The sequence below is a fragment of the Colletotrichum destructivum genome, chromosome 3, assembly GCF_034447905.1.
Source record: "Colletotrichum destructivum chromosome 3, complete sequence".
Classification (NCBI taxonomy): domain Eukaryota; kingdom Fungi; phylum Ascomycota; class Sordariomycetes; order Glomerellales; family Glomerellaceae; genus Colletotrichum; species Colletotrichum destructivum.
In genome coordinates, this window is record NC_085898.1 from 733132 (window position 1) to 745737 (window position 12606).

Genomic DNA, 12606 nt, shown 5'->3' on the forward strand with positions numbered 1-12606 from the left:
CTTGGGAGGCCCTCGGAGATAGGCCTCGTCGGCCGCCCGGCGGCGACGAAGGACCTGCCGCGGACTTCGTCCTGGATAGTAGGCTTTGTGTTGGCCGTAGGCGACTCGGAAAGGGTTTGCCGAAGGCCTAGCCAAGCGGCAGGGCGCAGCCAACGCGCAGATCAACAGTTATGCAGACACCGTACTCAGAAGAAGGAAGTGGATGTGGAATTATGACTAAACCGACGCCTTGAGCATTCTGTGAAGGATTGGGGGCTAACATCTATTGCAGTCTTCAAAGATCAAGTGTTTGAGTGTTTCGATCGCCGCGTAGTTGAAGGTTCACACGAGAATGCTCGAGGCCTGTCTAGACGACAAGTGAAAGGTGTCAAGCCACGGTAGAGGAAACGTCTAGCGATGGATATTCCAGGGATAGCAAAGCAGCCAAGGGAGTTTCGGCGACACGGCTTTATGGATGTACGAAAATGGACGCCGAGAGAAGCAAAAGTGCCTCTCAAAAGAGGGTCAACCAAATCATGGCCACAACCAACAAGACATAGGCTACACTTGGCTGCATCTCCCAACCCACATCCGATTTCGAGCCAGCGAAACTCATTCTGCAGATTTTAGCAAGGCGACAACAGCATGCTACGTCCATCAAGCTTGAAACAGAATGAAGACTGGAATAAGCGTCCAATCTAATGTTTAAGGTCAACCAGCCAGATGAACCACGCACCTTTGCCATTGCATACGGCACGGCAAGACGGAACTCTTGTTATAGTGCGGCAATTTTCAGACTCGCTGCCAAGTACAAGTCGGTTAAGAGGGAACTTCATGTACGATATCCGTACTGTTTCGAGAAACCTTGACGGGATGCGACGGTGTGGACGGGGCGACTGACTTCACAGGCAAGAAGCCATCCCACCTTGCGCAGTTGGAACCAACACCACAATAAGCCCTTGTGGATGGGCACAGATACGAAATGCGAGTCCGTCGCCAATGCCAAAGTACATACATGTTGACCCATAGAGAACAAACACGGGTACAGTACAACAAGCGCTAGACAAAATGGACGGCAAATACCAAGGTCAACATGCAGCCTGGGCACTGGCAGCTCATGAGCTCTTGGCAGTCTTGGGAGTCCTCTCGCGGGTTCCAAGTCTCCAAATCCTCTACGTAAATGACCGTTACTTGTCACAAGACCAGAGCCCAGATTCTCTCTACCTTTAACACTTGGTTAGTTTAGCTATGAAAAGTTGGCAGTGAAATCGCTAGGCAACGTGATATTATTTTTTTTTGGCATCTAGTGTTGCTTGTAGTTTGCCACTCTTTAGTACGAATAAAAAACTCTTTTCTGCGTACTTATCTATGTAAGGGGGAGGGAAGGTTTGATTAACAGCGCTGGCTGCTCGTGAATCTACCCCTCTATTCCCTAAAGTTGGCCTTGCGAAAGGCTCTTTTGATAGTTCGGGTACTGACGCTGCCTCCCGGCCGATACTTTTGTCACCCCACTCACTGTACATGTAGCCAGCTTTAGTAGCCTCTTTAGCTCCGCCGCCAGGAGTAATAAATTGTATACGTGTGTATATGTGTGTATATATGTGTGTGTGTGTATTTGCTGTAACACGAAGTCGGAGAAGTGGTTCCTGGACTGTTGGATGAGCCGCCCGAAGATCCTGACTAGGCTGAATTAGTTTAGTCTGCTTGCGGACAATGTGGATGCCAGATGGGGACCTGACTGAAGCGGTTTAGCCTGCTTGCGGACAATGTGGATGAAGGACGGCAACACGGCAAGTCAGATACATGTATGTGTCCCATCCACTCCATGGCCTCCGCTGAATGATGACAAAAAGGGTTTCTCTGAGGTTGAATAAGCAATTATACAGATTGTGTATATATTGGACTATCTCTGATTGTCCTGAGGTGGTTTCGAGAAATCAGTTGCTTCATCCTCCATTCGGCCAACATCATCATCATGAGGGTTACGGTAATCGGAGCCACGGGCGAAACGGGCAGCGCAGTTGTGGACGGGCTGCTCAATTCGCCCGAAGTCACCTTCGTGAGTTACACCCGTAATCTTATGAAACATCATCTCACACATTTCCACACAGGATGTAACGGCTTTGATTCGGCCCGCCTCCATGAGCAAGCCATCAGTACTCCGGCTGCAAGACAGAGGTGTCCATACAACGCCATTTGATATCGACAAGCCCATCGAGGAGCTCGCAGCTCAGCTACAAGGTGTGGACGTACTCATTAGCTGTCTTCTGATGAACGAAACGCTCCTTGCGGACGCTGCAAAGAAAGCAGGAGTCAAGCGCTTCGTTCCTTGCTGGTGGGCGACAGTAATGCCCAGAGGTTTTCTATCTCTGCGTGACGGGGTCAGTACCTCGAAAAACTTCACTTTTGTACCTTTTGAGTCAAGGGCACTAACAAAAAGTCTCTTGCTCGATTAGAAAGAAGCCTTGTTGGACCATATTCGGAGACTCCATCTGCCCTACACAGCCATCGATGTTGGATGGTGGTACCAGATCAGCCTCCCACGATTGCCCTCAGGCCGGCTTGATCGTAATCTCCTGCTCTACAGCGCATACATTCCAGGAGACGGTAGCGTTCCCTCCGGTAGAACCGATCGCAGAGACATTGGGAAATATGTCGCCCGTATTATAGCAGACCCGCGCACTTTGAACCGCAAGGTCTTTGCGTACACGGATCTCCGCACCCACAACGAAGTCTATGACACAGTTGAACAGCTCAGCGGGGAACAAATTCCTCGAATTCACGTAAATATTATCCCTCCCGCTTTCTTTTACAGGGTTTTTTTTTTTTTTTTTTTCGATTTGTTTTTCTTTCAAATTTAGTCATCGTTTTCCCTTCTTGAGTCACGCTGAGGCCAGATTCTTTTTTAGCGCACGGCCGAAGAGGTCGAAGCCGAGATTGCAAAGTCAAAGGATGATCCCGAAAGGTTTCTCGACCATTACCACTATTCATACCACATGTCGTGTGACATTAAGGGAGAGAACACGCCGGAATACGCACGATATTTAGGCTACCTTGTCGCTAAGGACCTCTACCCTGACTTACATGGCATCTCCTTTGAAGACTTTGTCAAAGAGACGCTTGAGAAGGGTTTGGAGCCCATGTATGAGATGAACCGGGACGTCATGCTGAAGTATGGTACACTTGCCTTTAGAGGCGCAAATTTGAAGGATTCAGCTTAGCATCTGTACTCGGTTGATAACATTGTCAAGTAAATCGGACAAATATTACGCCAATCGCACCAAGGCATTAGCAGTAATAACATGTTGACTGTTACAGTATGTAGTAGGCAGGCAGGAGGTAGACGCTGTGCAGACGGTTGTAAGTTTGGGTTCTAAGCTACAGTTCAGGCTCTATCCTTCGTGGGCATAGGCTCTGTTGACAAGACGTAGCTTGAAGAGCAACGATCTAGGATTGATTTCAGAGATAATGTGGAGTTTGACAGGTTACTAGCTAATGAAAGTCGAGTCTAACCTCCTAGGCCTAGACTTGTTGAGATACCATAGCGTACGCTAACGCAGCGCTGTAATAGCACTGATAAGATGCAGCCTGGACACTGGCGACTCCTGGGCTTTTGGCAGTCTTGGGACTCCTCTCGCGGGTTCCAAGTCTCCAACCCCTCTACTTGAATAAATGTTGCTTGTCAAGACTTCTCCAAAGTTGCTGAAACTAACTGCAGCGAGTGGAACATGACCGACGAGTATCCCACTGAGACGGTCGACATCGCGGTGTTTACTCCCAGCGCAGCCAGCGTCACCTCCCTCACTGCCGGAAATTCGGGGCAATGCGCTCATCGGACCGGCTGTGAGTGGCTCGTTTGGGAGAATATGCCTGAGAGCCATGTCAAAAAGGCGCTCGGCATCGGTCTGCTCATCTATTACGCTGCGACGTTGATACGGCACTGGCTCCAGTGTGTTGGACGATTTGTATACGGCAGCAACTACATTTGGTAGATGCCTTAATGCCTATGAATGGTGCAGTTGCCGTACAGCAAAATCGTAGTTCTACTCTTACAATATTATCACAGTCAAGAACCTAGCTCTACATACCTTGACACTGCAACTAGATATTTAAGTTGCCGGTTAGAGATAAAAGCTTACTTGGATATAAAACCCTTAGTCTATAAATTTAAATCAGAGTTGAAGTAAACTAGATTTTCGCAGGACTTACCCAGTAAAGAGATTCAAGACGACTGGTCACCTCAGGCTTTATCTAATTAGGGAACATTTTCTGATCCATTGAAATGCTAGAATTGTTCTGCCTTCAATTACAGGTCTACTGTTCTAGGATCACACCAGGCTTGGGACGTGGAACAACTTGAAACCGATTCGACGTCGAGAGTCGGCGTATCAGCTCAGCGGGCACATGGTCTACTTCAATATCACATAAATGTCCAGGCCGCAGCCTTTCTTTCCTTCAATCAAGCATGTTCATACGTAGAATTCTGGCCAGCATGTTCATAGCCTCCACAGAGGCAAGCTCACGTGCCATTATGAATGGCCTTAGATATTTACTGGACTATGTGTATAGTATCCTCTCTTCACTTGCGGCAAAGACGGTCCGTCTGTAGAGTCAGCCAGTCCTCCTGGCGGGCGATGTACCAGTCCTCGCTCCCGACAGCAGTGGGCGCGTAGAAGACGCCCCAGGGGTCGATCTTCTTCTTCAGCGCGTACAGCCGGGCGTAGTTGGAGCCGAAGAAGGCCTGGCCAAAGTCGGGCTCCATGACGTCCCCTTCGTTGCCGTAGCCGCCGCCGCCCGGGGTGATGGCGCGCAGACGGCCCATCCAGTCCTGTGTGATGCGCAGGTTGACGGCCTTGAGCTCGTCGCGCGTCGCCGTCGGGCTCCAGCCGCCGCCAATGATGGCGAACATGAGGGCGTCGCGCCAGGCCGGGTTGGCGGCGCTCGGAGTCGCGTCGGCGGGGGCGGCGGCGTTGATGTTGTACTGAATCAGCGCGGAGCCGTCGTTGACGATGCCCTTGAGGGTGGCGATGGTCTCGTCTAGGAGCGCCGGGTCCTCCCAGTTGGCCCGGGGGATGAGTCGGTTCGCCGTGCGGACCTCGGCGGTGCCGACGCTCTCCAGGGGGAAGTGGTTCTTCCACGTGGCGTAAAATTTGTCGTGCTCAAAGTACTCGGGCTCGACGGCGAAGCCGAGGGCGGCCCACTCGGCGAAGAGCGGCTCGACGAGCGCCTTGAACTCGGTCAGCGTCACGTTGGGGACGAGGAAGGGCCGCATGCTCCAGAGGAACGCGCCGTTGCCGGCCGGGAAGACGGTCGAGTAGCCGTACGTCTTGCGGGCGGAGAAGTCGGGGAAGCGGCGCCAGTAGGCCTCCATGGCGGACCAGAAGGTGGCGGACGAGATGTTCTTCTCGGCCGTGTTGACGGACCAGGTCAGGCCGGCGAACTTGGTCTTGGGATACACTCTGACGGTCATGGACGTGACGACGCCCCAGGTGGCACCTCCGCCGCCGCGGACAGCCCAGAAGATGTCGCTGTTGGTCTTGTCGTCGGCCGTGATGTGGCGGCCGTCGGGGGTGACGATGCTCACGCTCAGGATCGAGTCGGACCCGAGGCCGGCGACGGGGCTCAGAGGGGAGTGGCCTCCGCCGGCGAGGTAGCCGCCAGTGACGCCGACACTGCGGCACTCGCCTCCGATGGCCGTGTAGCCCTCCCTGTCGGCGGCCTCGTACAGCTCCGAGACCTGGATGCCGGCGCCGAGCTTGAAGGCGGGGCCCTCGTAGCCGCCGGCGGACTTGTAGTTCTTGACGAACTTGACGCCCTTGAGGTTGTGCGTCCAGATGGACAAGGACCCGGCGCCGGTGTTTTTGCCTAGGAAGTCATGGCCGGTGTTGCGGACGACGAGGCGAAGGTTGAGAGTCCGGGCGAAGTTGACGGCGAGCTGGATCTGGGCGACGTTGGTGGCCTTGACCGAGTACAGGGGGAAGCCTCCAAGCTCGCAGGTGCCATTGTTGGCGGCGTTCTGAGGCTGGCAGGTCGCGCCCTGGTAGAGGGGGGACATGACCGAGGTCGGGTGCTCGTCGCTGATATATCCTGGATTAGTCTCGGCTGTCTTGGCTGCTGCTCACAAGATGAGAGGGGATGAGTTTGGGGCTGACTTACTGGGTGTCCGAGTTGCTCCAGTTGTCGAGGAGGTACTGGCACTTTTCTGCGTCGTAGTGCTCGCCCGCATAGCAAGCTGCGCCAAGGGGTACGGTCTTGATGAGGGCGCCGCCGGTCAGGAGGTCAAAGACCTTCCAGACGACCTCGTTGGGGTACAGCGCGTCGCCGGGGAACGTCTTGCACTTGTTGTTGGGCTCGGCGCGCTTCTCGGCCGCGGCCTGGCTGTCGGCGAAGGCAAAGAGCGAGATGTTGTCGAGCTCGAGCTGCGTCAGGTTGGCCAGGACGGCGTCCGTCAGCTGGACAGCCTGCTCGGGGATGTCGGCCTCGGGAAACTCCTCGGCGGCGGGGGCAACGGTCGCCTCGGTGGCAGCTTTGATATGGTCAGCATGTATGAGGCGTGCGGCGTGAATAGTTGAGCCCGACTGTTCGGGATAAGTGAGGTTCTAAATTACCAACTGTCTCGCCATCGACGATGATATGTTGAGCACCAACGAAGTTGACCAGCGGCATGGCCGCCGCGGCGAACAAAAGAGCTCTTCCGACGGAAGGCATCTTGACAAGATGGGGAAGCCGGCTTGTCGAAGAGGATTTAGGGATCCTTGCAAGTTGGATGCAAGAGGGATGAAGAGAGGAGAAGGGAAGAGAAGACCTCACGAGAAAATCCCATGTTCCTCATCTGAGAATATATACGGTAGTCGACGCATCCATGATCACCAACGATATCGGACTATTCACTCCCTCTGCTTTCCAGACCCTCCCCACACACGTGGCTACTTGCAAGCTATTGGCTATTAGCCGCATGATTCCTCTGCCCAGGTTGCCGGGATCCATGTTATCGCCACGAGGGACATGGAGTTGGCTGCCCAAAGTGATGGTTTATATCCGCAAGCAAAATGAGGACCCCATCGCCAGGAGCACTGTCCGAGAGGGATTCCCGGGACTAGGGCGGGCAACGTAGGATATGATGCATCGGCCAGGAGGGGGTTTTTCACTTCTTTAGCCGGCATAGAGGATTCTTCATCCCCCTTGCCGCCTCGCCATAGCCTAGCAGGGGACCCTTTCGCACCAAAGGACTTGGCGGAGCAGGGTTCGATGGGGGAAATTAATCACTTGGATCCCGTCGCCCCCAACGAGTTCCTGGCGAAACCGCCCTTTCCGTCGACGCACAGCGGCAGTTGTTCGTGGGCTCAAAAGCCGTGCCGCTGAGGATGTGCCTTATTTTGCGGAGGTCCCCCTTTCTTTCAACGTCTTCTGGCCCATAATTGCAGGCTCGGGACTCTGATGCCAACCTCTGAAGCTTTCCAGCCATCATTTCATCTTTGCAGGGCCGGTCTTCAGTTTATCAACTGTGCTGTACTCTGTACATATACATATACAGAGATACAGCGATTGGAGATTACCCTCAGTCGGTCTCCAAGGGCATTGGCTGAATTTGACCGCCCCCCTCGGAACACACTCCTGCACCCTCTCAGGGGCTGGTATATCCCCATGCCACTTGCCAAGCCGCTCATGCTGCCATGCCGGCCGAGGGAACTCCACGGGCATGGAAGCGAGGTATTTCTGGGGCCTGTTATCGTTCCAGAATCCAGATGCGCCCTCGAAGTCAAACTCACGGACTGAGAGCCCCCGTTGATACCAAGGCTCGGGATGTACCCGAGAGCAACAAGTAATCGACAGCAAACCGTGCCACTTCTGATAACGGTTCAAGTTTGCTGTGTACTTCTTGTTCTTTGATCGAGGCTTCAATCCGGGACCTTCGGACTATCACCTGATCGGCTGGACGGTCTGCGTTGTCCCTCCAAGCAATTGAGCGAGTGGCATCTCGGAGGATTTCTACGCCACCAGTCTGCTTCTCGAACGGGACGCGCCACGGCTGCTAGTTGAGCGCGGCATAGCCAGGATTTTCTTCCTTGCTTTTTCTGCCATCTACACTACGAAGAACCCCCCTCAAGCCTTGAACTCTGTTGGTTTGTTCGGTTGGCCATTTTGTCATCTTAGACTACTTTGGGTAGCTTTCTGAACCCTGCCGCTGCATATTACGTAGCGTTCGGGTGCCGCCAGACAGGTCTCCTGCTTGGAGGATCCCAGATAGACTGTGACTGTTCTGGGGTAAGGGAAGGGATTCGTCCAGTCGTCACGCGAGGGCGAGAACGGATCGACGGAGAGCAGCCGCCCTCTGATCAGAGACTATGCCTCCAGGGAAGGCGTCCGCCGCCGGCCAGCCCAAAACCTTGTTTGCTCAGCTCGTGTGACAAGCTTCCTACCGTGTCTCGGATTTGTAGTCGTTGGCTCAGGCTGCGGGTTCGTGTATTATGGAAGAGGGTCTACTCGTGTTCCTGGTGGCCTTGATACGCTCGAAACCTGGAATGTTTGGGCAGCGAGCATCACAGTTGGCAGACCTTAAAGTATGTTGGGTTTGCCCCATCATCCTTTCCAAAGTCCGGTTGCTTTCTCTCGACTCTCGACTCTCTCCATGGCCGCTAGTGACAACTAGTTCCAGCCTTTCGAGTTTGCGTAAAACCCCATCAGCGGCCATAAACTCTGTCGCCTGAGGAGCTCTGGCTTTCCTGTGTCGATTGTCCCCGTCATGCTGCTCGATCTACTTGCACGAGAACGCCCGCCGCACCCGGATGTGCTGACGATCCCAACACCTCCACTCCAACAAACCGCCCTCTTCATCGTCTTCTTCTTTCCAGCCCTATCCGTCTTTACCTTTGGGCTGCGGGCCTATGGCAGGCTGAGTACCCGCCAATGGGGCCTAGGTGCGTGGGAGTCACGGTCGAGACCAGGTCGATCTTTGATACTTATTGACCACGGGATAGATGACTGGCTATGCGGCCTGGCTGTGGTAGGGAATCCTTCGTCGTGTATTTACTCGAAAGTTTGTCGTCCTGAGACCCAACTGACAGATCCATCAGCTTTTCGCCGTCTTGATGACACCGCCCTTCTTTATGTGTTAGTGAAAAACCACTTGACACAAGATTCCGAAACTCAGGACTGACGAGATAACGGGTAGTCATCAAACTGGGCTACTTTGGATGGAGAGCCGTCGACGTCCCCAAAGACCATGACATGAAGGCGGGTTTGTGGTGGAACTTCCTGGTGCAGATGTTCTACAACCCAGTCCTGGCCCTCGTCAAGGCCTCGGTCCTGGTGTTTCTGCTGCGCCTGGGCGGACAGAAGCAAGGGGCCCGGCTCGCTATCCACGGACTCAACGTCTTCAACGCGTGCCACGCCGTCGCCATCTTCTTCGCCGCGCTGTTCCAGTGCCTCCCGATCGAGGCCAACTGGGACTTCTCCCTACGGGCTGAACCGGAGACCAAGTGCATCAGTAACTCGTTCCACGTCATCGCGTCGTGTCTGACCATCTTCTCGGATATCCTGGTCCTCGCCTTGCCCTTTTGGATCTTCTTGGGCCTCAGGATGCCCATGGCTGCGAAGATGGCCGTCATCGGGGTCTTCTTGATGGGTATCGTGTGAGTAGTGCCCCTTGTGGCCACTTGACGATGGATACGAGCTCACAAAATACCGACGTTTAGCGTTACCGTCGTTGCAGTCATTCGCGTCGTTCAGATCTACAAACTCTTCTTTGTCCAGCCGCCACCGGGGACCGACAACTACCACGACATCGGCTTGACAACCTCGACCATCGAGGTCAACCTGGCCATCTTTTCCGCCTGCGTGCCGGCGCTGCGGCCTCTCTTCCGCCGGTGGATGCCGAAGCTGTTTGGCGGCGGCACGACCAACAAGCAGAGCGCCAGGACGGGCTACTACGATAACTACGCGACGGGGTCTCGACGAAAACACGCGGGCACCAAGGGCGAGGACGACATCACCCTCAGGGAGATGAGGTCAAAGGGACATCGCGCCGAGATCCGGAGCGTCTCGCCCACGGGCTCCGAGGAGGAGATCATGACGTACAACGGCATTGTGAGGACGACGAACGTCAAGGTCCACTACGAGTCTCACGGCAGCGTCGATGGTTCGCGGTCGTCTACCGATTTCAAGAGCAGCGAAGTCCCTGCCAAGGGGCTGGCATTTTAGCCACCGACGGTCGTTCTTTGTTTTCATCCGGGGGAGTTTTCCACTTCGAAATGAGTTTGCCCTTGGGGTTGTCGATGTGGCTTTCACCGTGTAATCACGAGGCTCGGGGCGGCCCAATGGCATATGTTGATACCATTTCATGCGACTCTTCTTCATGCTTGTTGCTCACCACTTTGGGCTCCTGACTGGAATCGGCTCAACTCGCTATTCCAGCAAGGCACATTTCGCGAGTCCCTCAAGTCCCAATTTCGATCAGGCTCGCTCAAAAGACCTCATTCTGTTCGCCAACACTGGGTGCGTTATGATAAACGGGGCCTGACTCCACGCAGTCCCGAGCACACAACCTTAATTCCCGGTCGCAGCATCCCTGAGCCGACCCTCGGGTTCTATTATTTCGAAACTCAAGTATATGATGCGACCTTGGCGTCGGTATCTTTGAACCTTCGGTGGGGAGACTGCTTGCAGGGTCTACGCGTTGCGATTCCCCATCGTTTGCGGAATGCTCCGCTAGCTGTGTGATATCAGTCAGTTTCTCCAGCCAACTAACACTCTTCGTGAAGAGTATGATGATGGATGGACTCACTGTTATGGCCTGGGACTGTTGGAGCCGGTTGACTCTCAAAAACCCAGCAGCATCTATCGTTGTCAGTCCCGAGGATAGGGAATTCAAGCCACTGATCATTGCCTTAACCTGAAGCGTGTTGCTGGATGACCGGTCAAATCTCTCTACCTTCCTAGAGCAGCGCGATTTTCCTTTTCCCTTGAAGCCAGTCAATCGGGGTTCGGCCACAACCCGCGCATCCAATCCAACAAAAGCGTGAAGGGGCATGGAGATTCCGCAAGTGAGCCTCTTTCGGGAAGTGATTGACACTGCCCGGGGAAAGGACCCTTGTTCTGCGTCGGCCAAAGGAATTCAAAGGCAATCCTAAAGCCCCCCCCTCCCCCCGGACCCCGGCGCTAGAGGGAGCCGAGTGGCCCACTGCATTCCGACACACAGCTGGCGGAGCGGTCCTCGATCCTGAACAGGCTTCGGCTGAAGTGTTGTCTTTGTACTCCATACTCTGCAGGGACATCTGGTGGTGTGCCATGGTGCCACGCTTTCGCCTTGGCGGGCTGCCGCTGGACGCCGACGTGGACAGAGAAGCTCGGGGCAACGGGAGAAGGGAAACCGGTCCCTCGCTGGAGACGGCGGAGGCCATGTTTAATCTTAACCTTGTTCGGACGAACTGAATTCTGCCCATGCCGTGGTTGCATGAACGGATGAAACCTGCCAGTGCCACAACGAGAGCAAACCTCCGGAAACTTGTCGGCCAAGGGGGGAGGGGATGTTTTGACTTATCTTTTGTTTTTACTATCGACGACTAGATCTCTGAGACCAGTCTCTTACTGCATGGCCGGACAGGCGGAGGAGTTCGTGTTCCCGTTGGGGCACGCAAGCAAACCTGCCGATCCTCGCCGGGCGTGTCCAACGTCGACGCGTGGGAACCCATTCAAGCCTGGGCGCTGGGTGGCTTTAGCATCCGAGATGTTCCACCACTAATCTAATCCACTCGGGTAGGGCACATATCGAGATATATTCGATGAAGAGATGTTGATCTATGCTTGGCTCGATCGGCCTCCCGAGAACGTCCAAAGTAGCAACATTTGGCAGGGCGGCCTGCTAGACCATAGTCGTCGTTACTCAGAGAAAGGGCTGAAGACCAGCTCCCAGACCCGTCTTAACGGTAAATAGACAAGCTACCTAGAACTAGTCTGTCTGTTGCCGTCTTGCCCGTTCCGCTAGTGCCGGCTGTAACAGCCACACAGCCACTCGGTCATGACTCCTTTCAGGTCCAGGAACTATCGTTCGGGATGAGACATCATGTCAAAGGAGGTTCTCTCGTCTTTCGTGCGTATGCCATTCTCCAACGTCTTGGCCTATTGATGCAACCAGAGCGGTCCGAAACATGCTTGTTGTCGTCGTTCCTATAACGTTTGTTCCGTCCATCGTAAAGTTGACGCTCACCTGGATGGGCATGGAGCCAAAGAGCCGCCACACGCCCACGAGTTATACTCGTTGGGCTTCGGCATAACCGGCTAGGCAGCTTATCGTTTTGTCTACATTGATATCGCGTTCCCGGATGGTCACCTAGAATGAACAAAACAGCCCTTTTTCTAGTTTTCCGGCTGTTTCAAAATATCGTACCATGTCGTCTAGCATCGCCGGATTCGGTCTTGACTGTGGCCACATCATCGATCATGCTTGTCTCTCTCGTGCGACCAACGGCGCTACCCGAAGGTTTCTTGTGCTTCCATGTTTTTGACAGGGAGAGCAATATCGATTCAATGTCTGATTTGACGTTGAAAGTCACAAGGTCCCGTAGCTAAAAAAAAAAAAACTAAAAAAAACAAGACAATCTGCTCTCAATATTTAAAGAGGACGCATAT

The 12606-nt window shown here is 54.0% G+C and overlaps 4 protein-coding genes across 4 annotated transcripts; 3 read left to right on the plus strand and 1 right to left on the minus strand.

Annotated features, from left to right (window-relative positions):
* Positions 1–1840: 1840 nt before the first annotated feature.
* CDEST_04298 (Putative NmrA-like domain, NAD(P)-binding domain superfamily) lies at positions 1841–3200 on the plus strand (the record flags this gene model as incomplete). The annotated part of the gene is made up of 4 exons (XM_062920457.1): positions 1841–2038; positions 2091–2360; positions 2436–2762; positions 2889–3200. The coding sequence occupies exons 1-4, from the start codon at positions 1955–1957 to the stop codon at positions 3198–3200; spliced, it is 993 nt and encodes a 330-aa protein (XP_062776508.1). The 5' UTR covers positions 1841–1954.
* A 507-nt stretch (positions 3201–3707) lies between these two features.
* Positions 3708–3971, plus strand: CDEST_04299 (uncharacterized protein; the record flags this gene model as incomplete). The annotated part of the gene is made up of 1 exon (XM_062920458.1): positions 3708–3971. One exon carries the CDS (start codon positions 3708–3710, stop codon positions 3969–3971), a length of 264 nt encoding a protein of 87 aa, XP_062776509.1.
* A 587-nt stretch (positions 3972–4558) lies between these two features.
* Positions 4559–6687, minus strand: CDEST_04300 (Putative berberine/berberine, FAD-binding domain, PCMH-type, FAD-binding, type PCMH, subdomain 2; the record flags this gene model as incomplete). The annotated part of the gene is made up of 3 exons (XM_062920459.1): positions 4559–6056; positions 6136–6505; positions 6588–6687. 3 exons carry the CDS (start codon positions 6685–6687, stop codon positions 4559–4561), a joined length of 1968 nt encoding a protein of 655 aa, XP_062776510.1.
* A 2035-nt stretch (positions 6688–8722) lies between these two features.
* CDEST_04301 (uncharacterized protein) lies at positions 8723–10179 on the plus strand (the record flags this gene model as incomplete). The annotated part of the gene is made up of 3 exons (XM_062920460.1): positions 8723–9002; positions 9152–9611; positions 9675–10179. The coding sequence occupies 3 exons, from the start codon at positions 8723–8725 to the stop codon at positions 10177–10179; spliced, it is 1245 nt and encodes a 414-aa protein (XP_062776511.1).
* Between the last annotated feature and the right edge of the window lie 2427 nt (positions 10180–12606).